This window comes from Corvus moneduloides, chromosome Z, assembly GCF_009650955.1.
Source record: "Corvus moneduloides isolate bCorMon1 chromosome Z, bCorMon1.pri, whole genome shotgun sequence".
In the NCBI taxonomy this organism is placed as follows: Eukaryota; Metazoa; Chordata; class Aves; order Passeriformes; family Corvidae; genus Corvus; species Corvus moneduloides.
This window is the reverse complement of record NC_045511.1, coordinates 51479325-51505032: the sequence shown is the minus strand read 5'-3', so window position 1 is coordinate 51505032 and position 25708 is coordinate 51479325. Positions and strand designations below refer to the sequence as shown.

The following is a 25708-nucleotide window of genomic DNA, read 5'->3' as shown; positions in this document are numbered from 1 at the left end:
AAGCAGGAAATATGCAGAAGAGGGAAGCAGGGTCAAGCTTCTTGGAATTAATATACGGAAGTTGTCAGAGTAAGGAGAGATGAGACAAGGAAGGCCAAGGCTCATTTAGAATTAAATCTGACCAAGTATGTCAAGGAAAACAAGATGGGCTTCTTCAGATACATCAATAAGAAAAGGAAAACAAAGGATAATGTGGACCTTTTACTAAATGGAGGGGGCACCCTGGTAACAGAGGACACAGACGAGGCAGAGTTACTGAGCACTGCCTTTGGATTGGTGTTCCCTGTCAAGACCAGTCCTCAGGAATCTCTGATCAGGGAGATCAGGGTAAAGGAATGTTGGAAGGAATATCTTCCCTTGATCCAAGAGGATAGGGTTAGAGAACACCTAGGTAAACTCAAAATCCACGTGTCCATGGGCCCTGATACGATGCATCTATAAGTGCTGAGAGAGCTGGCAGACACCACTGTAAAGGTCCTGGCCATCATCTTTGAAAGGTCATGGCAATCTGGGGATGTGCCTGAGGACTGGAGAAAGCAAATGTCACCCTGGTCTTCAAAAAGGGCAAGAAAGAGAACCAGAGAACTACTGTCCGGTCAGCCTCACCTCAGTCCCTGGAAAGGTGATGGAACACCTCATTCTGGAGGCAGTCTCTATCCACATGAATGACAGTAAGGTGATCAGCAGTAGTCAGCATGGATTCACTAAAGGTAAATCATGCTTGACTATACTCATTGTTTTCTACCATAGAACAACCACCTGGATGGATGAGGAGAGAGCAGTGGATGTTGTCTAACTCGACTTCTGCAAGGTTTTCCACACTGTCTCTCACAACATCCTCATAGACAAACTCAGGGAGTGTGGACTGGGTTAGTGGGCAGTGAGGTGGATTGAGAACTGGTGAATGGCAGATCCCAGAAGGTCATAATCAGTGGCACAGGATCAGGTCGGAGGCCTGTAGCTAGCAGTGTCCCCCCAAGGTTCAATACTGGTCCCGTATTTTTAACTTACTCATCAATGTCTTCGATGAAGGGGCAGATGCCTCCTCAGCAAGTTCACTGATTTCTCCAAGCCGGAAGGAGTGGCCAATACCCAAGTGCTGTGCAGCCCTTCAGAGGGACCTCAACAGGCTGGAGAGATGGGCAGAGAGGAACCTTCTGAAATTCAGCACGGGCAAATGCAGGATCCTGCATCCGGGGAGGAACAACTCCATGCACCAGTCCAGGCTGGGTGACCTATTGGAAAGCAGCTCTGTGGAGAAGGACCTGGGGATCCTGGTGGACAACAATCTATTCATGAGCCATCAGTGTGTCCTTGTGGCCAAGAAGGCCAGTGGTATCCTGGGGTGCATTAGGAAGAACGTTGCCGGCAGCTCGAGGGAGGTGATCCTGCCCCTCTGCTCAGCCCTGGTGAGGCACATCTGGAGTGCTGTGTCCAGCTCTGGGCTCCTCAGTACAAGTGGGACATGGAGCTCCTGGAGCAGCTGGGTCCTTCGGAGCACTATGAAGATGATTTAGGGACTGGAGCATCTCCTTATGAGAAAAGAAGGCTGGGAGTTGGGCCCATTCAGCCTCAGGAAGAGACAGATGAGAGGGGCCTTATCAGTGTCTGCAGGTACCTGAAGGGAGGGTGCCAAGAGGATGGACCAGGCTCTTCTTGGTGGTGCTGAGCAATAGGACAAGAGGCAAAGGGCAGAAACTGATGCAGAGGAAGTTCCATGAGAACATAAAGGGACCATGCACTGGCACAGATTGCCCAGAGATGGTGTAGAGTCTCCCTCATGGGAAATATTCAGGAACCATCTGGACACAATCCTGTGCAATGTGCTCTGGGATGATCCTGCTTGATCAGGGAGGTTGGACCAGATGACCCAGAGTGGTTCTTTCCAACCCGACCCATCTTGTGATTCTGTGAATAATGGCAATTATGAGCACTGCTTATACAAGGATGACACAAGCAGGACCTGCTGTTTGCTTGACAGAATTTAATATATTTCATTAGGGAAGCAACTTTTTTGTAATGATCTTAGCTACTTATTTAAAAGTCATTGACTTTTTTGGTGAGCTGCACGGACCTGTTCAATATTCCTTTTATGCATGATTTCTGTTATCAAATGAAGAAACTGCCAACAGGCATCTAGTTTTCCTAAAACAACTATGCCAGCTTTTTGGCAAGAAAAATTTGATGTTTTATCATTCATTTCACTGAATATTCTGATACTTGTGTCTGGCATTCAGTGATCACATTCTGGTACAATGCCTACAAAGATCTATTTATTCAGTGTTGTTCCCATGTCAATGTTTTAACACATTTTTTTTTTCTGGCTTATGTTAAATGTTTAACTCTCAATTTGGGGTTTTTTTTTCAGGGTTTGAAAAACCAAGCCCGGGTTAAACTGAACATAGTTAGATGTCCTCCAGTAACCACAGTCTTGATCAGAAGACCAGACCTCAGATATCAGTTGGGCTTCAGTGTGCAGAATGGGATTGTAAGTAGCTTCCACACATTCTGATCAAGCTTTAACATACATGAAACTTCCTCTCCATTCGTGGCTAAGTTTCAGTGTGAGAAGAGGGAAGCTACTATTTTCTCCCTTACAGCAAGCAAGATTTTGCATTTGTTAAGTCTAAGATACAAAAGCTGGGTTCATAAGAGTTACTCTTTGACTCTACTTACTTCACAACTTTAGAGTCATCCAGAGGAACAAAAAAGTTATTTCAGCTTAAAAAGCCAAAAATGTGTGGAAGAGTCTGCTTTCAGCATGCATCATACATGTCTTTAACAAAGCCATTGCATGATCTCAAAAGAAAAAGCTTGTTCTTGATCCTTTTTGTTGTAAGGCATCTGCCTAATGAACATCATTAAATTGAGGTTCTTCATACACTCATAAATTTCCAAACTATAAGACATGTAATGTAAAAAAAACAAACAGCCTTTTCTGAAAGTTTGTTCTGCTCTTGGAAGAGAATATCCATTAGTTACTTGTCACTAACAAATTTTGCTTTGAGTCAGCCTCTTAGAATTTGTTGCAAGTCTCTGTGTTTAAATGTTGACTCATAGCTTGCAGGCAAAAATGGGTAATCAAAAGTCTCTGTTTCTTATCCAGCCTGTGATAAACTTGTGCTTTCCCTTCCAGATCTGTAGCCTTATGAGAGGAGGCATAGCAGAGCGAGGAGGTGTGCGTGTTGGCCATCGGATCATTGAAATCAATGGGCAGAGCGTTGTAGCAACACCGCATGAGAAAATTGTTCACATCCTCTCAAATGCTGTTGGTGAGGTAAGAACCAGCAATGTGTCTAGGCAGTATAGCACAGTTCATTGCTGTTACCAGTAACAACCAGTGAAAACCAGTAATGAGCAGTGTCCTTCAAGGGACCGTACTGGGACCAGTACTCTGTCATGTCTTTGTCAGTGACATAGACAGGGATCGAGTTGCACTCTCAGCAAGTTTGAAGGTGACATCAAGATCAGCAATGTTTAAGGAAAGGGATGCCATTAGAGGGATCTGAAAAGGCTAGAAAAGTGGCCCATGTAACCCTTGTGAAGATCAACAAGACCAAGTGCAAGTTCCTGCATCTGAGTCTGGGCAATCTCCAACATCAGTAGTGGGATGGAGAACAGCCCTGCAGAGAGGAACTTGGTGGAAGGAAAGTTGGACATGAGCCAGGAATGGGCACTTGCAGCCCAAAAAGCCAGCTGTATCCTGGGCTGCTTCAAAAACAGTGTGGCTAGCAGGGAAAGGGAGGTGATTTTCCCTTTGTATTCTGCTCTTGTGAGGCCCCACCTGGAGTGCTGCGTGTACAGTTCTAGGGTCCTCAGTAAGGCATGAACCTGCTTGAGCAGGTACAGATGGAGGCCATGAAAAGGGTCAGAGGGCTGGAGCACCTCTCCTGTGAGAAAAGGCTGAGAGAGGTTTGGTTGTTCAGCCTGGAGAAGAGAAGGCTCCAGGGAGACCTGACAGCAGCCTTTGAATGTCTAAAGGGGGCTTCTAAGAAAACTGGAGAGACTTTTACCAAGGTCTCCAGTGCAGAACAATAGGAAATGGTTTCAAAGTGAAAGAAGGTAGATTTAGATCAGGCATAGGAAGAAATCCTTCACTATAAGGTTGGTGAGCCACTGGCACAGGTTGACCAGAGTACCTGTGGATGCCTCATCCCTGGAAGTGTTCAAGGCCAGCTTGGATGGGGCTCTGAACACAACCTGGTCTAGTGAAAAATGTCAATAGCTGCAATAAGGCAGTTTGGACTAGATGATCTTCAAAGGTCCCTTCCCTTTCAAACTGTTCCATAATTCTGTGGTTCTACATCTATTGGTCTGTTGCTAATTAAATCCAAAAAGCTGAAGTGAGAGCAAGCCTGCACACTATTTCTTTCATTATTTGGCCCATAGTTCTATGCTTTAGAAGAACCCTACCCGGAAAATATGAAGTGTTCCCAATTTTAGATGGTTCATCAATACTAAACATATTATTTCATAAAATCATCACCTACAATACTATAATAAGGGTATGAAAACTCTCAAGTTTCACCTTTTTTTTGCCTTGTATGCCCTTATCTGGGTCCTTCACATGAGGTATGCATGTTTAGGAACATGATTAACTTGGCTTATTTCCTCTAGATTCACATGAAGACTATGCCAGCTGCCATGTACAGACTGTTGACTGCACAAGAGCAACCAGTTTACATCTGAAGCTGACACCTCACCACCACAGTGTGCATGGAAGATGTTTTTCCTCATTAGTGCTTGTCTCTCTAGTGCTGCATTTCTGTGTCTGCAGAGACATTTCTTTCTCTCTCCCCACTTCACAGACACAAATACACTGTTGCTCTCTCCTCCATCCCTTTTTCCTCTCCTTCCCACAATTTTCCTGCATTTTGGTAAAGGGCAAAATATATCTATGGAACTATTTTGGCTGCATCTTTTTACAAGTGAAACTTCATACAGCTCCACATGTAAAAAAGGTAAACAACAGCAGTGTAGTTTACAGCAGTATTCACAGATGGCTCTATTTCATGCTATATAATCAATTTTATTTTTGTGGCTATAATTTTACAAACTGAGTAAATTAGATGTTGCTGAATGAAAGATGTCTTTACCAAACAGATAGAAGTATAGGGTACAAAGTGCTCTCTTGGATATCCTGCATGTCACTTTGCTTTTCTTGCCCTATTTTCCCACAGGCACTAAGCTCAGTACTAAAGGTTTGTGTCTGTGGGGAAAGTAGAATACCAAAAGGATTGGTTTTGCCCTCAGGAAAAATCACCTGCTTCTAGATACTCAGTAAATGCTGCTGTTGTAAAATGAATTGTCCAAATTCACACCTTTTAATTCCCCTCTGTCATCAGTTCTTCATGATAGTAGAACCCCAAAAAATACTCCATGAGTTCCTGAAACATTATACTTGCATTACTAAGAAATACTACATACTAAGAAATTTGGGAGGCATTTTTTACAGCTGCCTCCCTCTCTCTGGCCCCAGGTTTCTATCTCCTGGTTTTCTTCTGCTTTGTCTTTTATAGTCCCTTCCTGATTTTAGAGGTTAAAGAAGTGGGGGGGGAGGATCTTTAAATATCCACAAGACAAATAGTGAGGGGATTTGCTGAATAGCTACACTTTTTCTAGGCTCTTAATTCTGATTTTGGTGCACATAGCCATGTGTGCCAGTGTATATAGACATTTTTTAAATTGTGCTTCCTATTTATGAAGTTTGAATATAAGAGATCTGCAGACTGTTCTAAGTAATTTTGTTCTCTGAGCCAGTTTTAACATATATTTCTGTCCAAAGACCTGTCTAATTTTATTGACTTCCTCTTTAGTCATGATATAGGTAACTGTGGAAAGGACGAGGCAAGAATACACTTATTTATTTTGTTATATAATTTAGCTTGTGATTTTTTTTCCCATATGTATGGCACTTACAAGAGATTTGTGTGTACTATATGCACTTGTATGAAGATGATAAGCTGTAGGGATGTATGAAATCTTGTATTTGATTAGCTCTAAGTTGCATGCTAGAGACAAAAGGGGAAAAGGGGGCTGGGTTGGGTTCTTCGGTTTTTTTAAGAGGGTTAAAAATAAAAAAGCAGCAGTGGCTTTTCTTCCTAGTGAGAGAATTCTACATTCTCTGTAGTGGCTTTTTTTCAGGACTGTATACTGGTGTTTATAATGAAGTTGAAACATGCGTTTAGTCCAGGCTAGCATGTTGATTTCTTTTAAAGAAACAGTTTGTGCTGTGTTTTACTATGATGGAAAGGCTCAGTACATGAAAACAAGAGCAGACAACACACAGCCACACACCACTTCTGCTTTGCAAATGCGGTGTTGTTCATGGTCACTTGTTCCTCACTTGTTGTGACGTAAGCTGTGCAATGTAAGCGTTGCTTGCAGTCCAGTGATGATCCTAGACATTGCTATGGGGATTCATGGAAGTGGGTGTGTGCATGTGCACTTGCTGCAAACACTGCTGAGAACCACTGAGCACTCTTGTCAGAGGTCCATTTTTTGGCTTTCTAAAATTGTGTATAACCACAGCCTGATCAGAGTGAGAGAATAAACTGTATTTCTGTGGGAAGGAGATATTTAAGGGACACAATGAAGTGGCACATAAACTGTTGTAGTAAGGGGATATGTTTTAGTGTTGAAATTAATGTACAATGACTTGATTTTACTGCTTTTCTTGTTGTTATATAACTTAATCCAAGGCTCCAGAATAGCAGATTGCACAAGAGAATGGTGTTAGTATTCCAGGTTAGTACTTAACTCTGTGGCCTGACTGATGCAAGATGATAATTAATGGCTTGTGAGTATATTGTTTAACTGTAGACACCTGGTTTATGGTAATTTGAACCTTTTTTTTCTAGAACTTTCCATATATATAGTAATAAATGTAAATATGGTATATAACCATGTACAATTTAGAAGATTATATACAGTGCAGCCTTTCCATACATTGCCTGAGGAAACTTAGTGAACTCTTGAAGACACAGTTAGCCTGGTTCCTGCTTGTGTGTATGCCCTCCACTTCACTTCTTTCTGTGGTTCTGTCTAGCCCATGTGGTGAAGTCTTTAACTCACTTCACTGGGAAATGATGAAGATCTGAAAAGGCAAATATATTTAGAGAAGAAATGACTGTTTCTTTGGAAATCTTGCAGCCAGGAGTCTGAAGTTACTGTTCATCCTAAATAGGTGCTTAACATTAGGCAAATGAATGCTTGCAGGACCAGAGTTTAGCAAAAAAATCTCATTTTTCCAATTACAGTATGTGCATAAGATTTCTAAACTGAGAGGTCCATAGTGTGTGCACACTTCTGAGAACAGTCTTGTAAACAATCCCATTTTACTCTGTAAACAGAAAGAGTTTCAGGAAAATGGAACTCAAAAGGGAAAGCCGGCTGTTCTCTAGACTGTTGCAGCAGTTTGATAGATCAGATATGGGGATTTTTAACAGATGCAAAGGAACATTCCTTCAAAGGTTTACATTCCTTCTTCAGTGACAGACCTGAATTCTTTTCCTTTCATCCTTGCTGCTTCATACAGTCTAATTAACTCTTCAGTGTTTACATTAAGGATGAAGCATCCCTTGTATTCTTTTATTTTTGAGAAGTTTCACATTTGTTTTGAATCTTGTTTGAGTCTGTTTGGATTTCCAAGTTTGCTAGCTTTCCTTCTTTTCTAAAAGAAATGTATTTCTCAAGACAGCAACATGGTTGAGATCTCTTGTACATATTTAGCGCCGTACCTAGACTATGAAGTTGTACTATTGTTCTGTAAAGAGGATGAATAGAAATTATTGTAAAGCGTTGGGAAAAGCATAGTATTGTATTTGTAACAATATTGTTCTTTGTAAACATTTAATGATCTCTATATATAAATATAAATATATATATAAATATATGTGAGCCTGGAATGTTGATATTGCACATCTACTGAATGTAATTACTCTGATGTTTTCTGCCACAGGTCTCTGACCTCTCTAATGAAGCTGTGCTGGTTTGATCTGGGGGAGAGACAGGGGGGAGAAGAGTGGGCTTTTTGCTTTGGATGGGACAGGGTAGGGGGTTTCTGGCCAGTTATTTTGTTGTGATGTATTTACTGTGCTACATTCCTTTATTTAACAGAGCGCTAATGTCTGTAAGATTTGCAACAATAAACTACAAAACAAAAATACCTCAGACAAGGCTGCGAATTTGCTCATACTGACCTAGAGGCTGACTTGCCAATGCTGAATACATAATTGGAAGGTGTCTGAAGTTCTTTTTTGCAACTTAGTCTGGAGTAATTCTGTGTTTCTGCAGGTGTGAAGCAATGCTGTTGACTTTATTTTTAAAAGAGCATTCTTTTCAGACAATACATGACACTAGTGCTCCTAAACAAAGCTAATCAAAGTGGCATCCCAGTTTTTACTGTGTGAAATGCCACTATGATTGTGACAGAAGTACTATTTCATTGACTGAATAACTTTAAATAGGATTTTTTCATAAATGGGGCTTTGATGAAAATTCTTCACTTAGAGTAATTTCTGAAATCACTGTTTTCCTTCAAATGTCATCAGCATGGTTTATTATTAAAGACCTAATACCATTTGAATAAATAAAAAGTAGAATTGTAATACATCTGTCCTTAGAATTAATCCTGGAACTGCCTGTGCTAACGTTAAAAAGATTCGTATGAGAGATTATGAAGAATATGGTTGTATTTCAAAGTCAACCAAAAAAAAAGTTATCAAGGGAGTGTTTCTTCTGGTGAGGCTTCATAGGATTTTCTGTGCCTCATAGGTTGTCATGAGTACTTTGAAACTACAGAAATGACATACTAAATATACACCACAGCTGATTCAGAAGCCATTTAGTGGCTCTTCTTAACATGAAGTACAAACACCGTCAACATGAGAGAATGAAGTATTTCACCTTATTTGCTTAAATGATAGACTGAAGAAATCATTAAGTCCCTGGAAAAGGGTGCAGCAGACAGGCTGAGCTTGTTTTCTGTGTTTCCCTGTGTGCCACCCTCCATCCTCCTGTTTCTTCTTACCATTAGCTGTACATACCAATTTCTGTGTTACAAACTTTTCTGTATTTCAGTGGATAAACATAAGCCTTTACTTTAGCAGCACAGGTAATTTCACAGATTTGCTGTATTCACAGGGGACATGTTTCTTGCCCTCACCTTCAGGGTTTTAATAGTTAGGATCCACACAGAGGACAAGCAGAAACCGCCTCCCCCGCCCCCCCCGCACAGTTCCAGCACTCTGTAGTGCCTTGCAGGCTGAAGAAGTGATGCTGGTGACCTGTGGGGCCTGGCAGTGTCAGTGACAGGGCTGGGACTGTAATTTAAATAAATGTTCAGTACAGAAGCATATAGAGCAATCTTGACCTAAAATCATGGTATGTGAAGAGTCCATGTGATCCATGTGCCTGTTACCTGAGGAGGAGCAGGCCTGTGCTGTGCTGCTTTGTGCTGCTTCTACATCTGTACCTACAGGGATGTCCCTTAGCCACAGGATAAATTTAGATGGTTGATTATAAGAAAGGAGCCTGCAGGCAGCCCCAGTGGTACTCAAAATGGCAAATACCACCCAGCAGTACCTGCGTGTCCATGCCTTTGTCTAGAACTGCAGCAGTAAGGTCCCATGTGAACATCCCTTTTGTTTGACGGTATAAGTGATGAATAGAGTTGTTTTCTAAGAAAATTTTTAATTAGTTCAAATTACCTAAATGGGGTAAAATGGATGGGATCTGCATAAGTTGTTGTGCCCTGCTTGATGCTGCACAATCTGAGGTTCCCAGCGTCTGAAGGAACATAGAATTAGCTATACTAGCTTCTTTCTTCATAGCACCTGTTCTAATAAACAGCATTTTGAATGGGACTATACCATGCCTTTCTTCCTGGGATGGTAACAAGCCAGCACCTCCTGTTGCAAAACACATGTGCTTTTGGGTTTGAATGTTGTTCTATCATTAAGACAAAAATAATGTTCTGCCATTAAGTGAGAAATTCACTGAGCCAAAAGAGCACTTCTTCAAGACAGTTTTTATTTTTAGTACAGTTTGCACAACAGCCTTCTTTTATAAAGAATAATTTTAGAATCCTGTACGCCATTTTTTTACTAAATTACTTATCTGAAGGTCTGCACTTTACGACAGATTTTAATTTAAATCAAAGTACCAAAAATTTGCGAAGTTCTTCAATACTTCTTTTCACAGCTTCTTCCCCAATGATGATGTATCATACCCCACAGGTACACATTACCAAACTTCATGGAGATGCAGGACAAGATGTATCACAAGCAGATGAGTTGCAACTGAGAGCCCTAAAAGGTCAATCTTGCAATCTGCTAAATAGTTTTTTAGAATGATCATCCCCTTTGGAGTCTATGCATGACAGTATTAAAAAAGAAAGTGATTATTGACAAACCCATCCACCCACTTGCCAGAGATTATTTTCCTCTGCAGTATGTATATGTCTGACAGAGGTCCTCTGCTGAGGAATAACCAAAAAGCCAGCTCAAAGTACAGTTTCCCTGACAACACCAATAAGACTGTGAGGCCGTTCATGTTCTGCTCTTTGGCTTCTCTCTGCCAACTGTTCTCCCTCTGTGGTGAAAGTACTCAGATCACCACAGTTCTCCAGGTACAGCAATCCAGGATGCAGTCTGAAAGGTAACACATGGACTCTCAATGACATGGCTTGCTGGGCAGGTGCCATCACCTTTAAAAAGAAAAAAAAAAATAGTTTAAATCAGTTTTGTTTTCAGGCTCTTCCATTAAAATAGTTTTTTACCCAACTAGGAAGAAGCTAGTTGTAGTGCTGTCTGTTATGTTTAAAGAATAATTTTAAAAGCTATGAAAACCCTAGAATTTGCCAAGGAGGCATGGAAAAAGCAGTCCTAGTTGGGAAAAGGAATGGGGTAATTTTTTGTTTTGTTGTTGTTTGTGGGGTTTTTGGTTGGTTGGTTTGGTTTTCCCCCTCAAAGCTGCACAAGAATTCTCTCAGTCCAGCCTATGGCATATCTGGTATTGTTTAGAAGAAACCTAAATGTTGCTTCCTTGCAGAAGCCACTGAACTGTAAGAATGTTCAGGCCTGTGTGATAAATTAAATTCTCATAAGGAATCTTTTTTCCTCCTGTTTCTGTCAAATTTGTCAAGGCTTTTGTTGCCTGAAGGCTATGGTGGGAAATCCCACTTTATTCACAGAGCCTAATGACACTGATGCGTTTTGCATGAGAACCCAAACCAAAACCAGTTGTCATAGCACATCACTTGTGCTATGCATGAATCAATTCATCTACACAAATGGTCTGTAAGTTACCAAGACATTTGTCTGATGAAGTCTGCAGTGTCTGAAACTTCTGGATATTCATTCCATTGATGTAAACACGTATTTTCTATTTTCTGCTTTTCTTTAATACTAGGTCTTATTTTTATCCTGGGAGCCAATCACAAAAAAAGTTGCTTCTAGTGGGTTTACATAAAAATTTCCTTGCCAGCCTCCATTCCTTCTGGTTTGTAATAGCAAATGCTTATAACATCTTCTCCCTCTCCCCTGCCAAACTCAGTGTAAAATGCTGTCATGTTATTTACAGTTCATGATTCCTCCACAGAAGACTGACTCAGTTTTTAAATACACATAGACTCTGTCTTCTGGCTAATAAAGCAAGAAACGTCACAGCTTCTCACACACTCCCTACATGAAACTAAAGCACTGAAGGAAGCCAATTTGGTCGAAAAACTCTGACACACAGACTGGCAAATGTAAACCTATACTTCCAAACCAGGGGCAGTGGGTTTCCACATCACCTGATAAATACAAGTAATAAATCTACCTGCTCAAGGAAAGTGGCACTGGTGACAGCTTCTGCCATATGTTTCTCATCTGATTTTAAAACAGATTTGATATTTTCCACCAGGTCATGTATGTCTGGGCTCATGCTGCAGGAGGACTGCTCAAGGATCCACGCCACACGCCGTTTAGTGTCCATGTAAGACTTATAGTCTACCAGAGATTGGGGTCTTGCCCTCAAAGCTCTTGCTTTTGAACTGTTACGCAGGGTGACAGCATTCAGTGGATTTAAGTCATTGAGTGTTGCAGTTTCACAGCTGAGCACTGTCCCTGAAGACAAATGAAACAAAGCAAACAATCCACAAGGTTCACAGTATTCTGGAGATTTCACTCCTGATTCAACGAGGATGCAGTGCAGTTTAACCACATAAAACTACGGTCTGGTATGGTCAGGGTGGTATGGAAGGCTCACTATTGGAATTACACAAAATGCCTGTAAAATAGTCATACATAGCTATGGTTGAGTGCATGTCACATGTCAAAGAGTCTGAAGGGACACTTTCCCTGTGGAAAGCTCTTTGTCATTTTGTGTACACTGGTTCCTTTCTCTTGTTTCTGATCTGAAGAGACCTGAAATGTGTGTTGAGTGTTTATGTAAACATAAAGGTAGAGGGCTTTTATGATCTCTCGTAAACTCTTTGTAACTTTTAGTTATTAGCAGTCAAGAGGACAAGTTATAAAATACTGAAAATAACTACCTGTCAAGCTGGAAGCTAGTAATACTACAAAGTGCAAATTCAATGGAAAAAGGAAAACAAACCCATACCAAATATTCAAAATTACCTTGCAAGGACTAAACAAAAGGCAATACAGAATCAATTTCACTGCCTTTCATCCAAATAAAAATTGACTGCCTTTGGTGTAAACAAGTTATCAGATTTTGACCCCATTAAAATGAAAAAAAAAACCTAAAAAAACCAAAACTGCACCTATAGATTGTACAAGAAGCACTTTAATGTTGGCTTCATACCAAAAATTGCCAGGAGGAGATGCAAAACTTCCCAGCAAGAAGAGCAACTTCCATTGTTGCAGTAAGTTCTCTTCCTGCAGCACTCATGACTAACTCTCAGATCTACTGCTGAACAGACCTAACCTCACTAACACTGAGCCTACAGCTTCCAAATGCTTCTGACAAGGAGCCTCTCTACAGCAGAAACACTCTGCTTTCACAGCTGTGAATAGGCTCTGTGTCATGTAACTATTGCTTCAGCAGCAGATTCTCTGGGCTGCTGTGGTGGAAGTTGATAAGAGGAGAAGAGAAAGCATATGATACAGCAGGGCCATGAAAACATTCCACAAAAACAGCAAGTGTAATCCACATAGGCATGCTCCCAGTATCCAGAGTAAATGGCTGTTACTAACATGCCCCATTGGCACTTAAATTTTGAGTGCTAGAATGTATCAGCAGCTACTGTGGGAACTCCAGTATCCTCTAGTGAAAACTTCAAGACCCCTGACTGGTGCGTGTTTCAAGACAGCCAGCAGTACCACGGACTCTGTAGTCACAGTAGCAGTTTTCCCACAGCAACAGAATTAGATCACTTAACACCAAAGCAGTTTCATCAACTCTCCACTATGGGTTGTATTGAGTTTTTGGGTTTGTTTTTTTTTTTTGATGGTATGAGAATTGAGAAAAGGGGAGCAAATTTATAGGCTAATACCAAATCCCCAAGCCAGTTTTGCTTTAAATGTCTCACATTGACAACTGCACTTGTAAGATCTTAGATGTCAATGCACTGAGAAATCCTGTGTGCTCTCCCTCCACATTTTCCACCACCCCTCCCTCCTACCCAGGCCTGGCTACAGACCCTGTTCCTAGATGTGAAAACATGAAGAGCAGCAAGACTAAGGAGTTAGGTGGAGAAGGCTTGGCAAAGCAAAAACTACTGTAATGTAGGTACTCTGTTGGGAGACAGCAGCTGATTTCTGCAGGTACTAGGTTCAAGGTACCAAACTTCTGAAGAGTGTTCTTTTAAAGAGCCATTACACAATCACTGACAGAGAAAAGGGAGTCACCTTGAGGCAGCTGGCAGTGCAGAAGCACAGGGTCACTTTTAGATCGTTTCCGCAAGGGATTGAAGGCTCTGCTGTTCATTCCTGCAGGCACACAGCTGGCATTTGAAGGGGAAAGACTCACTCTGCTGGAAGGCTCCTGAGTTTCTTCAGCTGGATAATCAGGAACAGAAAAGTAAAAGTAGTCAAAATAAAGCAAATCTGTAGAAGCTGTTATTAGACGCTGATTTTTTTCCCAATCCCACCTGCAAATCTGTAATGACTGGACACAAAAGTCTAGAGGTGCACATATGTGCGCACAGACCCACATATACTGAACAAAAACCTGTACAGCCTTATGCAACTGGAGTAGAGAAAGACTACAGTCTAGTTCAGCCTAGAACAAAAATCACCTATAACTACTTGGTCAGAGAGAAGAGAGCTACAGCTTTACTGGAGAAAAACTAAATCTCACAGAGCCTCAAATCTTCCTCTTATAAGCAGCTGTACCAAGATATGACAGCATACGGCCAGAGACATTGGTCACCTTTTGCAATTAGGTAGCTCGTAAATCAGTCACCAGTCCCTAAAAAGGAGTTAAAATCTTTACTTAAGTATTTTCCTGGATTCTTGTGATATGTTATATCCTTCCCACTCCTCCTTTTCCTAAGAGTGAAATTATATGCTGCAATTTAATGAACAGGACAGGACGAAGCTCCATATGTTTCTCACTAGGCTTGGTTCTGTACCTCCATCTGATGGCACCTGGCATATTACAGAAAACAATTTTCTGGCTCATGCAGGAGTTAAAAAATTTGTAGTGGATTGCCCCTGCCTGGATGGCAGGCACCCACCACAGCCATTCTATCACTCCCCTCTGCAACTGGACAGGGGAGAAAAAATACAATGAAAGGCTCATGACTGGAAATATGGACAGGGAGAGATCACTCATCAATTACCATCACGGGCAAAACAGACTCAGCTCAGGGATATTAGCTGAATTTATCAAAAAACAAGCAGGATAATGAGAAGTAAAACAAATCTTAAAAACACCTTCCCCGAACCCTCCCCTGCGCTGTATCTGCTGCCCTGCAGCGGTGCAGGAATGTGGGTTATGGTCAGTTCATGACACGTTGCTTCTGCTGCTGCTCAGTGAGGGGGTCCTTCCTCTGCTCCAGCATGGGGTTCCTCCCACAGGAGACAGTTCTCCAGGAATTTTTCCAGTGTCAGTCCATTCCACAGGCAACAGTTCTACCTAAAATGCTGCACACACTCGGTGTGTTACTTTGGAGAAGTTGTTTGTTTGGTACTTTTAAAAAATTCTGAACAGATTAATGAACTGATTTCATGATCTTATGATAATTCTTAATAATGTTAATGTTTCAGATCTCATTTTTCTTAATAATGTCAGTGTTTCAGAGAGATAATTGTCTTAAGGTGGTGTGTACTGGAAATGCATACACCTAGTTTGTGATGATACAGAGCATCTACTAAGCATTTCCTGCCACCAGCAAAAGGTTGTGATGCCATGATGAGTTTTTGCCTTTTTTATATACCTTTTATATACCCTTTTATATAGCTTTTATGTATCCCCAGTGCTTTCAGCATGCATACTTGTAATTCCTTAAGCCTGATAACTTAGGATAGTCCTAAGATTCCATTAAGCCAGGAGACCAAACATCCTGGAGGCCTGGCAGTTGGAGGCCAGAAAGTCCTACGCTATCCTGAGAAACCAAGGTCTTCCCTAGAACACATCCTGTAAACTAAGATAGGCCCATCCAGGGGAGAATTCCTCAGGATGGGGAGATATCACGCTATTCATTTAAGCTTCTCATTGGGGAATCTTTGATAGATATGCTAATTTGCAAGGCCTATATATTGTATACATGATCTATCGTGTGTGCATTTCAGTGTGCATTTCGGCGCATTCCACCTGGACAAAGTGCAGGTGCACCTTAAGGATCCTTAAATAAATACTGAGGTAAAAATCCCTTTTCCCTTAAACCATGTTTGGTTCTTAATTTTAAGACCAGGGAAAGGCAACAGTTGCATGCCTGCCTACCTCAGTCAGCAGGGAAAGTCCCATTCTGCTTGACAGGAGTGATTATGAAGTCAGTAAAACAATTTTAGCTGGCATAAAGAATCTTAGAGCTCCTCCTGCAGCCAGCAGTCAGGATTCCCCTGGCTCTGCTGGCAGAGTAGTGTGCAGCTTTAACTTCTGTTGGGAGCTATCCTCAGTTGATCAGCCCTGATGATGCCAAGGGAATCACAGCATCACATACAAATGCCCTGGCATGACAGCCTGCCAGCAAAAACCGAAAGTTCAAGTTTTATTTATAGACTGCTACACTGCGCCAGCTGAGACAGCCCATAGACTACCTCTACCACAATTCCAGCTAAGTCCCCATTTTGTATTTCCCTCCTGCTGTGTGCCCAGCAGGCAGCTCAGTCCCTCACAGTCACTCACTCTTCCCCAGTGACATGGGGAGGAGAATTGGAAGGACAAATCTGGCAGAATTAGTGGGCTTGAGATAAGGACAGCCAGAGGTGGGGAGAAAAAAACCCAGCAAACTCAAAGGAAAACAAGCAATCATCCACCACTAGCTGACTGGTGCCCAGGCAGTCCCTGAACAATGACAATGCTGAAGAACTCCCCCCAGGTCCCAAATCCAAACCAGCAGAACAGGCTGCTATGAAGAAAATTAACTCCATTCCAGCCAGATGCAGTACATCTCCTCAGATTTAAATAAAGGAAGAGGTACTACTTAATGTATTTCTTTTTCTTAAATTTTAGGGAGCCTTTTATCTAGAAGAAGCAGCATTAATTTTTTTTTTAAGAGGCTCACCTTCTTTTTTTATCCAAATTTAACAGGCAGACTAATAATTAAGCATCTCTTTACAGACCTCTTTATTAAAAAAAATACTGGACAAACCAGTTAAAATGATGGAGAGGAGGGTACAGTTTGCCATACATGCTCAGGTAGGTCTAATTCTTGCAAAGGAAGTTTTTAAATACAAATGCCTCAAACAATGTCTCATCAGAGCCTTTTTTAAAACAAAATAAAACTAAACAGAAGAGAGACTTTCCTGACTGTCCTTCACTGCAGGTGCATTTTCTATGCTATTTCTTTCTTGTTTCCCTTTCTCATAACTTTAAGCAAGTCACACCACGTACCCTTGTTTGATAACCTAGTCTTGTTTGAGCTCAAGAAGCTCAGAGAAAGCAACAGGATTTTTACCAGTAAGAAAGCTTTGACAAAGAAATCCAGAGGAGCTGTAGCTGGTGTCTGGTTATCACACCTGGTAAGACACCAGAAGCATCCAAGTGCTTGTTTTCAGAGGTTTCAGGCAGACTGTCAGAGTTTAAGGGGACTTTGACAGAGCTGACATTTGGCTAAAGTCTGATTTTACACAAACTCTTTTTTCCTCTGACTCCACATAATAGGAACAATTTCAACTGATGCAGTTCAAATCAAAGTTTTTTTCTAGTTTGATAAGTAGGTTGGGAAAAGACAGGCCACAATCAAATAAAATTTTTATAAAATAAAAATAAATAAATAATAAATAAATAATTAATTTCAGGCTTTTCCCTGGCCCCAGCCTTCTCTCTCTTGTGGTGTGAAGATTGCACACGGGACAATCTTGCCACAACGGTCAAGTTCAAACAAAAATTGGAACACATTTTCATGGGCTGTACTGGAAAAGCTGGAAGCTAATAAAGCACACATTGCAACAAACATAAGGCAAAAAACAACTTGGAACCATAGGTATGGTTTTCTAAAACAGGGCAGATCAAATCTTGATGTGGTGTCTAAGAGTAATTTAGCTATCTCCTGTACCAGGATGCAGAAATTATTAAGCAATTCCTCCAGTCCAAGCTGGATAATGGAGTAATTCCCAGTTTAGCTCCACACAGTATAGCATTATTCTACCCTTTTCCTGGTTTTACAGCAGCAAAATGTTAACAGGCACCAACATATACACATACACAACACATCCACATAAACAAGTGGAAGCACTGGAGCTGGACATCTTCTCTTGCAAAATATGGATATAGTGTCAAAAACTAATTGTAGGTTACTAAAAAGGAAATATATGTTTCTTTTTGTATCGTATGTGACAACAACTTTTTATGCTTGTAAACATTTTCAATACTAATCCTTGTTCCCACTGCCCAAAACAATCATGATTCTGTGTCTCTGGCTTGCAGTATGGTGTCTGTCTTTCAAAGAACTAATAATGCTGCTGCTACATTAAGTTGTGTGTGTTGGATAGAACATTCTAGAACAAACTTTAAAATGTACTTTTTACCTTGAGAGGACTGCCTGTCAGTTACTTCCCCTGAATCAACATCTTCCATGCCATTTATTTGAGGTGCGCCTCCCTGGAATAAAATGCAAAAGTTGAAAAATCACAAGTCACCATCTTTCTCTGGCATTTCCCTAAGAACTGCAACATCCACCTTAGAAATTGAACACTTTTTTTTAACTGCACAGAGACTGTGTGATATGAGTTTAATTCCACGGCAAAATCATGGCCAGTGAATGTCTAATATTAATGTTCATCATCCAAATCAGTCAATTTTATCCTACCCAGTGTTTTCTGGGAAAAAGTACCCATCTTTTGAAAACACCAGTAAAAAGGGATGGCCAGTGATGGCAAAACCTTGACCTAGTCCCCCATGGGAGGAGTGCAGGTACATAAGTGAAGTAAAGCAAGGAGGTCTTTTAGAATAACCAGGAACAGGTGTACTCCACATTGCTCTTTGCTCCTTCTCTCATGCCTGGGCAGTTTTCCAACTGGAGAAAACTTTTCAGTTCTAGAGGTAAGTGATTAATTAAACAGCGAAATTTACATTTGTAATCAAATGTATCCTCCTGACTTACACTTACCATGCTTCAGTGCAACCTTTCCCTTACAGTAGAAAAAAAACAAATCAGACTTTAAACGCCGATGGCCCCTACCTGCTTAGAGCTGTTTGAGCTCCATGCAGTTTCATAAGGTGGAGGTGGGTCCAGACGGCAGAACACTTCAACCCCTTTGATTCGTGTTCCATAAATATAGGGCAGTGAAATCATGTCAGAGACAAGTGTGCTGCAATAAATAACACGGAGCAAATCTGTCAGTAAGGCTTTCCAGCTGCTGAAAAAACACCTTCTGCTACCAAACTCCACTGGCTTTTCTGTGCCAGTTCAGATGTTGGGATCTAAGTCACAGATAATGGACTCGCCAAGGTCTGCAAGACATTGTCTCGGAAGATGGCAGGGAACTGCTCCTTAGGATGTGCCTCTCCAGTGTGTTCCCCAGAGTTCAAACATCTTTGGGCAGTACTGGGCCTAGGAACCCATTTCAGTTTTACTTCAGAGATTCAGTTTTGTTACAAAAGATTAAAATACAGGTTGTCATGCAAAATGTGACAGCCTAGCTCTGAGTTCTGTGAACCACTGAGTTCTTAATTATAACCTAAATTCATGATACTTCTGATCTGATGTTTTATATTCAGATACAGCTGCACAGAAAAAGCCAGATTCAAAGTAAAGGCTGTTTTTGTGATGACGCAGAAATATTACGGTTGATTGATTCACAAAGGCTTGCATGAGGCAAATGCACCTCATGGCTGACCTTACTCCTCAGTTTCCAAGGAGCTCTCTGAAACACAGCAGAAATCCCAAAGACCTTTTGCTGCAACATCCTTCTCTTAGGAGATAGCTCTGAGAAGGAAGAAAACAGAACAATTCCTTGAGAAACCTTAATTTTGATAAACATATATTTACATTACCCCAGGAACACTGTAACAAAGTGTGGTGGTCAACAGCAGAACTGGCAAGAAGACCTTGCCCACACAATCCTCAGAGAAGTCTGTGACTCAAAACATCTCAATTCAGCTCTGGTTTGTTTGGGGTCTTTTTAACATTTTAGTTGCTGATTTGGTGCTGAGGCAGGAACCTCAAGCAACACACAGAAACCCACATTTTGCTCTCTGGACTTCAGTCAGGTTTACGGATATCACTAGTGGATGCAAGGCAAGCCCTCCCTCCCAGAATTTAGGGCTTCTCTGGACACTGGCTGCAGGGAACAAAGATGACTGTGAAAATTTTTTTCTCGCAAGCTCAGAGGAAAGGGCAGAACGATGGAAATACCTATGGAAGACTGCTTTCACAGACAGGAAAAGAATAAAACTTTCAAAATGAGAACCTGGAAGCCCTCTAATGAAAGGCTCCTGTGAAGGCAATGGAGGTAATGCATGGAGAAATCTGAGGAAAGGAAAGCAGGTATTTTGATAGCTGGTCATTGTCTTTTTTAGCCTTAAAAATGGGGAAAATAGAACACATTAAATTAGTTTTTAACTACCATCTATTTCACCTGTTCCAAAAGGCTTCAGAATAATTTTGGAGTACAATGGAGATAGATGCTCCATTGACGTTACTTCTTCACATTTTCCTAGTATGTTCACGCTGAACTTACATTCAACATAAGCCACAAAATTACACACATTTTGAATCTTAGTTTTGTTTTTAAACATGCCTGATCTGGCCTATCCAGTTCAGTCACACCTTGATAATTAATGCTATGTCCAACAATTACATTAAAACTTATTACAGAACATGCAACTAGAAGAGCATTCCCTTGAGTCCCTTAATTACAAAAGTCATTTCCAGGATGTACCCAAACAATACTTTAAACTGAACAGAGGTATATTTCTAGGCCCTAGGCAATCGGTTTGCTGCCCTACATGCATCACCTCCTCCCTTAAATGTATGTGTCTGTGACAATTCCACAGAATCACAGAATATCCTGAGTTGGAAGGGACCCACAAGGAACAAAGTCCAACTCCTGGCAAACTTCGCATTTTGTTTTTCACCTGGAAACTCAGCTCTAACTGTTTATGTTGTGCCAGCCCTGAAAAATAATGTAATTGCTATTTTTTAATGTATGAAATAAGAAGAGCAGAGGTAGGAATTGACCAGACATTGTAGTGCTAGTTTGGGTTTTGCCTGCCATTAAATAAGACAAATGTAAAGGTTTCCTACAAGTAGAAGAGCAAACCAATTGGCTTTGATAGCTGAGCCTCTGACTTTTCAATTTAAAGAGTGGCAGAAAATGCCTACCCACTCCAAACATGTCCTTGGAACCAGTTTTGATGACTGTGGTGTTTCCCTTTTCAGGGCATGTATCTGTCTTGGAGTTTGCAGATGGGGGCTCACCTCCCTGGATGTGGTTCCGCTCACACCCCCCTGCACACAAAGCTTGGGATGCAGGGACCACCGAGCTCAGCACAGAAAGCCAGGGCACAGGTGCTACACAGAGCTCAGGACACAGTCTGGGAGGAAGAAGTGTGGGGAGGCTGACTGAGAAATGGACACATCCCATCTCAGCCACTCTGCAGGATCCAGCCTGGGCTGAGTCATAATTACTCATCTTCCAAAAACAGAAATTACGCCTGTCTGTTGCTTTAACTTCTGCACTGCTGTACAACTACCCAGAACACCCTGAAACAAGTAGCCTGACTTCAGAAGTATGTCATCTTCACTTAAATGTTACTATCAACAAGTTTAGGTATCTACTCAATTTTAGACCACAGCCTTAAATACTGTTCAGCAGCTCCTCCTGTGCTTAATAAAAAAAAAAAAGAAAGAAAAAAAGAAGAAATACTGCTGCTGGGGAAGAGATAACCATCTAGAATGACATGCTAAACAAAGAACAACTGGTCCATCTTAAAGCAGGGGAACTCTGAAAAGCATGTTTCAATAAATAATTATTTTTCCAAAGAGATCATTACACATTCCATTCTGTTCTCATCAGCAGATTGAACCAAGACTGATATAGGAGGCTTTTAGTAATATTTTGAATTCAACTACAGTCTCTGGTGTTTCAGAGGACCTGTTCATTGTAAAGCCTATTGTTGCGCCATGTTATCATTTTCTAGGCAATCCCAGGATCTGTAATTATCTCTGCCAGGAACACAGAGTCTTCAAAACCATGCATGCTATTCCTGATGAGACAGTGAAATAAACTAAACAGTCCTGTACACAGCAAAAAGGAGGAATTTTAAACAAGAGTCACACAGTCTGCTTGAGCATTGTAATACTTTATGTATAAATATTGTATGTTCAGAACAGAATAATGCAGCCCCACCTGAGTCATAAAGCCAACCTGCAAGTTACTTTGAAGAGCATATAGCCACCTGTAGGGTAAGGGATTACTTGGCCAAGCAGTGCAGTCAAAACATACCCTTCAGTCAGCCCTAGCAGCCCAAGAGGGAGAAGGGGAATGACTCTGGCAGGAAGGTCCATGGGGGAACACCACTCACGGTCTCTGGCTGTGTCTGGCTTCTCATTGCTGCCCAGAACTGCTCCTGACAGCATTGTGTAAGTTTTCAGCTGTGTCAAGCAGCAGTATTTCTCTTACCTAGAAATGGTTCCTACAAACCCACAAAACTTTACCCGTTACCCACACTGTATACCCACTGTATTTATGCTGTCTTCAAACAAATGTGCTTTTTCTTCTTTTTTTTTTTTCAATCCCCCTAAAATCACAAACCTTTTTCATCAGAGAAAATAGTCTTAAAAAAAAAGATTAGGCAGTGTTTTGAAAGACACTAAAAGAAAGGAAGAGAGTGCACAGTTTTACCTGTTACTTGTTTGTGGCGTACAAGAATTAAGAGTTGCAAAATAGGAGGGAGGTGGGACAGGTGGGACAAAATCATCGGGATCCAAAATGTGATCTTGGTCTTCAATCTGAGATTCGTCCTAATCAAACAAAACTTCTGTTAAAACCCTTCTGACCTACAAATACTGCTGAACTGTGTAATCTATTAATACTGTTTGCAACACTCTTTATGGCAGGCAATGCCTTGTGCTCACTTACTATGCAGGATCTTCTTGATGCAAGTATCTGTAAGTAATGCAGGGCAGCCGCTAAGAAGCAGACTGTGGCAGTGACAGCATTCAGGACACTAAGAGCTAAAAGAACTTTCTGAAGAACATGAAGATTATTAAAATTAAAAAATTAAATAATGGTATCTGAAAATGTAAAAACAGTAATAATAATAATAAATAATAATAATAATAATAATAGTAACAAAATAAACAAAACTAAAACAAATAGAGAAAACACAGGGATGACCATGGCAATTACTTCTAAGAAATGTATGGGATGAAGTCTTCAGCACAATCTCCAAGACGAGTAATTTGCAAAAGCTCATTTTACACTATTTATTGTCCTGACAGAGAGATCCAGAAGGGTTTAATACAGCTCAGATGTGATTTATCCATCTATTCATCCAAGAATTATAACCTTCCTCATAACTTTTCTGTGGGAAATCCAGATTCAACATGATCACCATTAAAGAAATGTCAAAGTTCTTTTATATTTGAAGATGGTGCTGGTTGGGTGTTTTATTTTAGCAGTTTGTAAGCCAAGAAGGGCTGAGAAGTGCAAAAGTCCAATGAAGGCGTCAAATCATTAGCTAAAATTTACATCATATTTACCCCTGTAATCTTGTCTGGATTCAACTGTAGTTTTGGTTGCACTAAGCACAAAAAAGGGGCAAGAACTACTTATTGGCTCAGCAGTGCACTGGTCAAAACCCAGACATGAAAAAAACTCCCCACATGTTACAGAACCATGAAGAGCTTCTGACTAGTGTGGAAGACCAGAAAAACAACAGAATTTTCCCCAGTAAACATGGCAATCACTTCAGCTCTGCACTGCTGCATGAGCACCAACACTATAAAAGCAGTGCTACTACTGTGTGCGCAGGGTACCTTGAGAAGAAGGTGAGCAGCACTGCATGACTTCACATGGTATAGCTTCAATACAGCCTCTACTTCTGTGCATTCAGTGAGATGAAGTTCTTCACAGCAGAAACAAATCTTGTTCTCATCCATATTCATCTTTAAGAAACAAAACTCTACTTTTAATTTGTTTTATGCAGTATTTTCACCTGTATAATATAGAACCTGTGTCCTAAACTAAACCCATGACCACAGAGCAGGAAATACAGAATCATATAATTGAACAGTTTGGTATGCCAATGATTCCTGCATTATAAAGCTGCATTATACACGCTCTTTATTTGAGAGAAAGCATTATGGCTAATGCATTAACACATTTACAATTGTTAGTATATTGTTGTAATCATAGTTGCACTGATTACTAAGCCATTTTATTATCTATGCTCCTTCCAATGCATAGCAGCCTAGAAATTATTTCTCTGCCTGTTGTGTAAACCACTCTATATGAACTGTACACATTTTCTTTGGTTCACGAATATATCTTGCATTCCTGTGGATGGAATGAAACACACAACTATCATTTCAACCCAGTCAAATCGTTAATAGCCATATCTGTACACCACTGTTTGTAACTTCCCCTTTCAAATTAATCTTGTCATCTTAGTTTTCGAAGTAGAAATTCAATGTTTCCATATCTAGAAATAATTGGCGTTTTAGCTGTCAAACTCTAGAGTCACAATGTTGACACTCTTCCACCTACAGAAGCCACCCTACAAAATAATTAATGATTTCAGGAATGTCTTTTTGCTGTACCCTGTACTTCCAACCACAGACAGCTCAGAAACTCCGGCAACATTTGACCACCTCATCTGGGATATCATTATAAATTCTCAGTGTGGCTTTGGTATAGTGATACTGGGTGAATCTAGATTGCCAAAGGTTTATAATCTCAGACTCTCACTGCAGTACACCCACTGGCATGCCAAGGAACCAACAATAGCTTTCCTGAAGAAATAAATGAATGAAAATAGATATTCAAAGATCTTTTCATTAACCCACAAAGTTCTTCAAGCTTTTACACACAAGTAATCATCACCAAGTGACCCTGTATTGTATCCTTAAATTTCAATTACTCCACATTTTCCAGTTCATAAATAGTGATTCTTTTATTTCTCATGACAGCCACTTGAGAAAAATCTTTGCATTCTGCCCTGTCTTGTACAGATTGCTTCTTCCTCAAGTAGAAGTGTTCTGAAAAGCTAGAATGATTTGATCTACCTTATTTTTTTCCTCACATCTTCTGCTGTAAGGTATCAACACAAATGGTCCTCACCAAGTGAGGCAAAAGAGGAAGAACGATCCCATCCACAGATTACAACAGACTGAACATTTTGTGGGTAGCTCACCATTACCCGCCATTGCTCAGGCTTTTTCCAACAGTTTATATTTGTTACATTACTACAAAAATCGTTTATGCTAGTTCTTAAATTACTTGCAACTCTGCATCAGGATACTTTGTGATCTCAGCACAGCAAGCTAATATGCCATAATGAGAAGAAATCAATGTAAATCAGTATGTGTGCTCACCAAATCGCATCTGGGTACCCCGGACACAAATTGAATGCCTTGACATCCTAGTATTAATCCAGTCAAGTTCAGCAGAACACAGATCATAGACAGCAGAATAAACAGGTTAACCTGGAACAGCAAAACAAAGTTAACTGCAGTAGGCACAGGAACCCAACCCAAGGAACTCATGACAATGCAAATCCTACTCACAAACTGGGAATGCTGGGAATGACACTCGGCTTCTTTTTCAAAACTGCCCATGACTTCAGTGCCCCAAGGTGTCTTAACCTATTCCCAAAAACCTTTGTCTTCTCTCTCTTTATTCTGAACTAGTTATGCAGAAATAAAATATATGCAACTATTGAAAATGTCAGTAACAATAGATCAAGCAACTAAAGGCTCTTCTGGAGTGCAAAGTATGATCTGCAAGTCACCCAACTTCCACTGTGTGCCATACTCTTCCACCGGGTTTAGCTCTCAACACACTCAGAACAGTAAAGAAACCTGAAGAGGAAGAAACATCTTAAGCCAACATTCACTCTGCACAGGATTTCCAGAATTACTTTGCAG

At 40.7% G+C, this 25708-nt stretch overlaps 2 protein-coding genes across 5 annotated transcripts in view; one reads left to right on the top strand and one right to left on the bottom strand.

The window, feature by feature from the left end:
- The window catches only part of APBA1 (amyloid beta precursor protein binding family A member 1), an 89892-nt gene extending 81725 nt beyond the window's left edge, over positions 1 to 8167 (top strand). For all 3 annotated transcript variants that reach the window (XM_032097176.1, XM_032097174.1, XM_032097175.1), the window contains 3 exons: positions 2369 to 2488; positions 3137 to 3277; positions 4618 to 8167. In XM_032097176.1, coding sequence (XP_031953067.1) covers positions 2369 to 2488; positions 3137 to 3277; positions 4618 to 4689 — 333 coding nt within the window. In that variant the 3' untranslated portion in view covers positions 4690 to 8167. The remainder of the gene's footprint in view (positions 1 to 2368; positions 2489 to 3136; positions 3278 to 4617) is intronic.
- Positions 8168 to 10011: 1844 nt separating this feature from the next.
- The window catches only part of FAM189A2 (family with sequence similarity 189 member A2), a 30932-nt gene continuing 15235 nt past the window's right edge, over positions 10012 to 25708 (bottom strand). For both annotated transcript variants that reach the window (XM_032097177.1, XM_032097178.1), the window contains exons 3-11: positions 25157 to 25267; positions 23600 to 23728; positions 22701 to 22808; positions 22464 to 22582; positions 18797 to 18926; positions 18144 to 18216; positions 13857 to 14006; positions 11824 to 12110; positions 10012 to 10708 (exon numbers count right to left, since the gene is read on the bottom strand). In XM_032097177.1, the coding sequence (XP_031953068.1) occupies positions 10505 to 10708; positions 11824 to 12110; positions 13857 to 14006; positions 18144 to 18216; positions 18797 to 18926; positions 22464 to 22582; positions 22701 to 22808; positions 23600 to 23728; positions 25157 to 25267 (1311 nt within the window). In that variant the 3' untranslated portion in view covers positions 10012 to 10504. The remainder of the gene's footprint in view (positions 10709 to 11823; positions 12111 to 13856; positions 14007 to 18143; positions 18217 to 18796; positions 18927 to 22463; positions 22583 to 22700; positions 22809 to 23599; positions 23729 to 25156; positions 25268 to 25708) is intronic.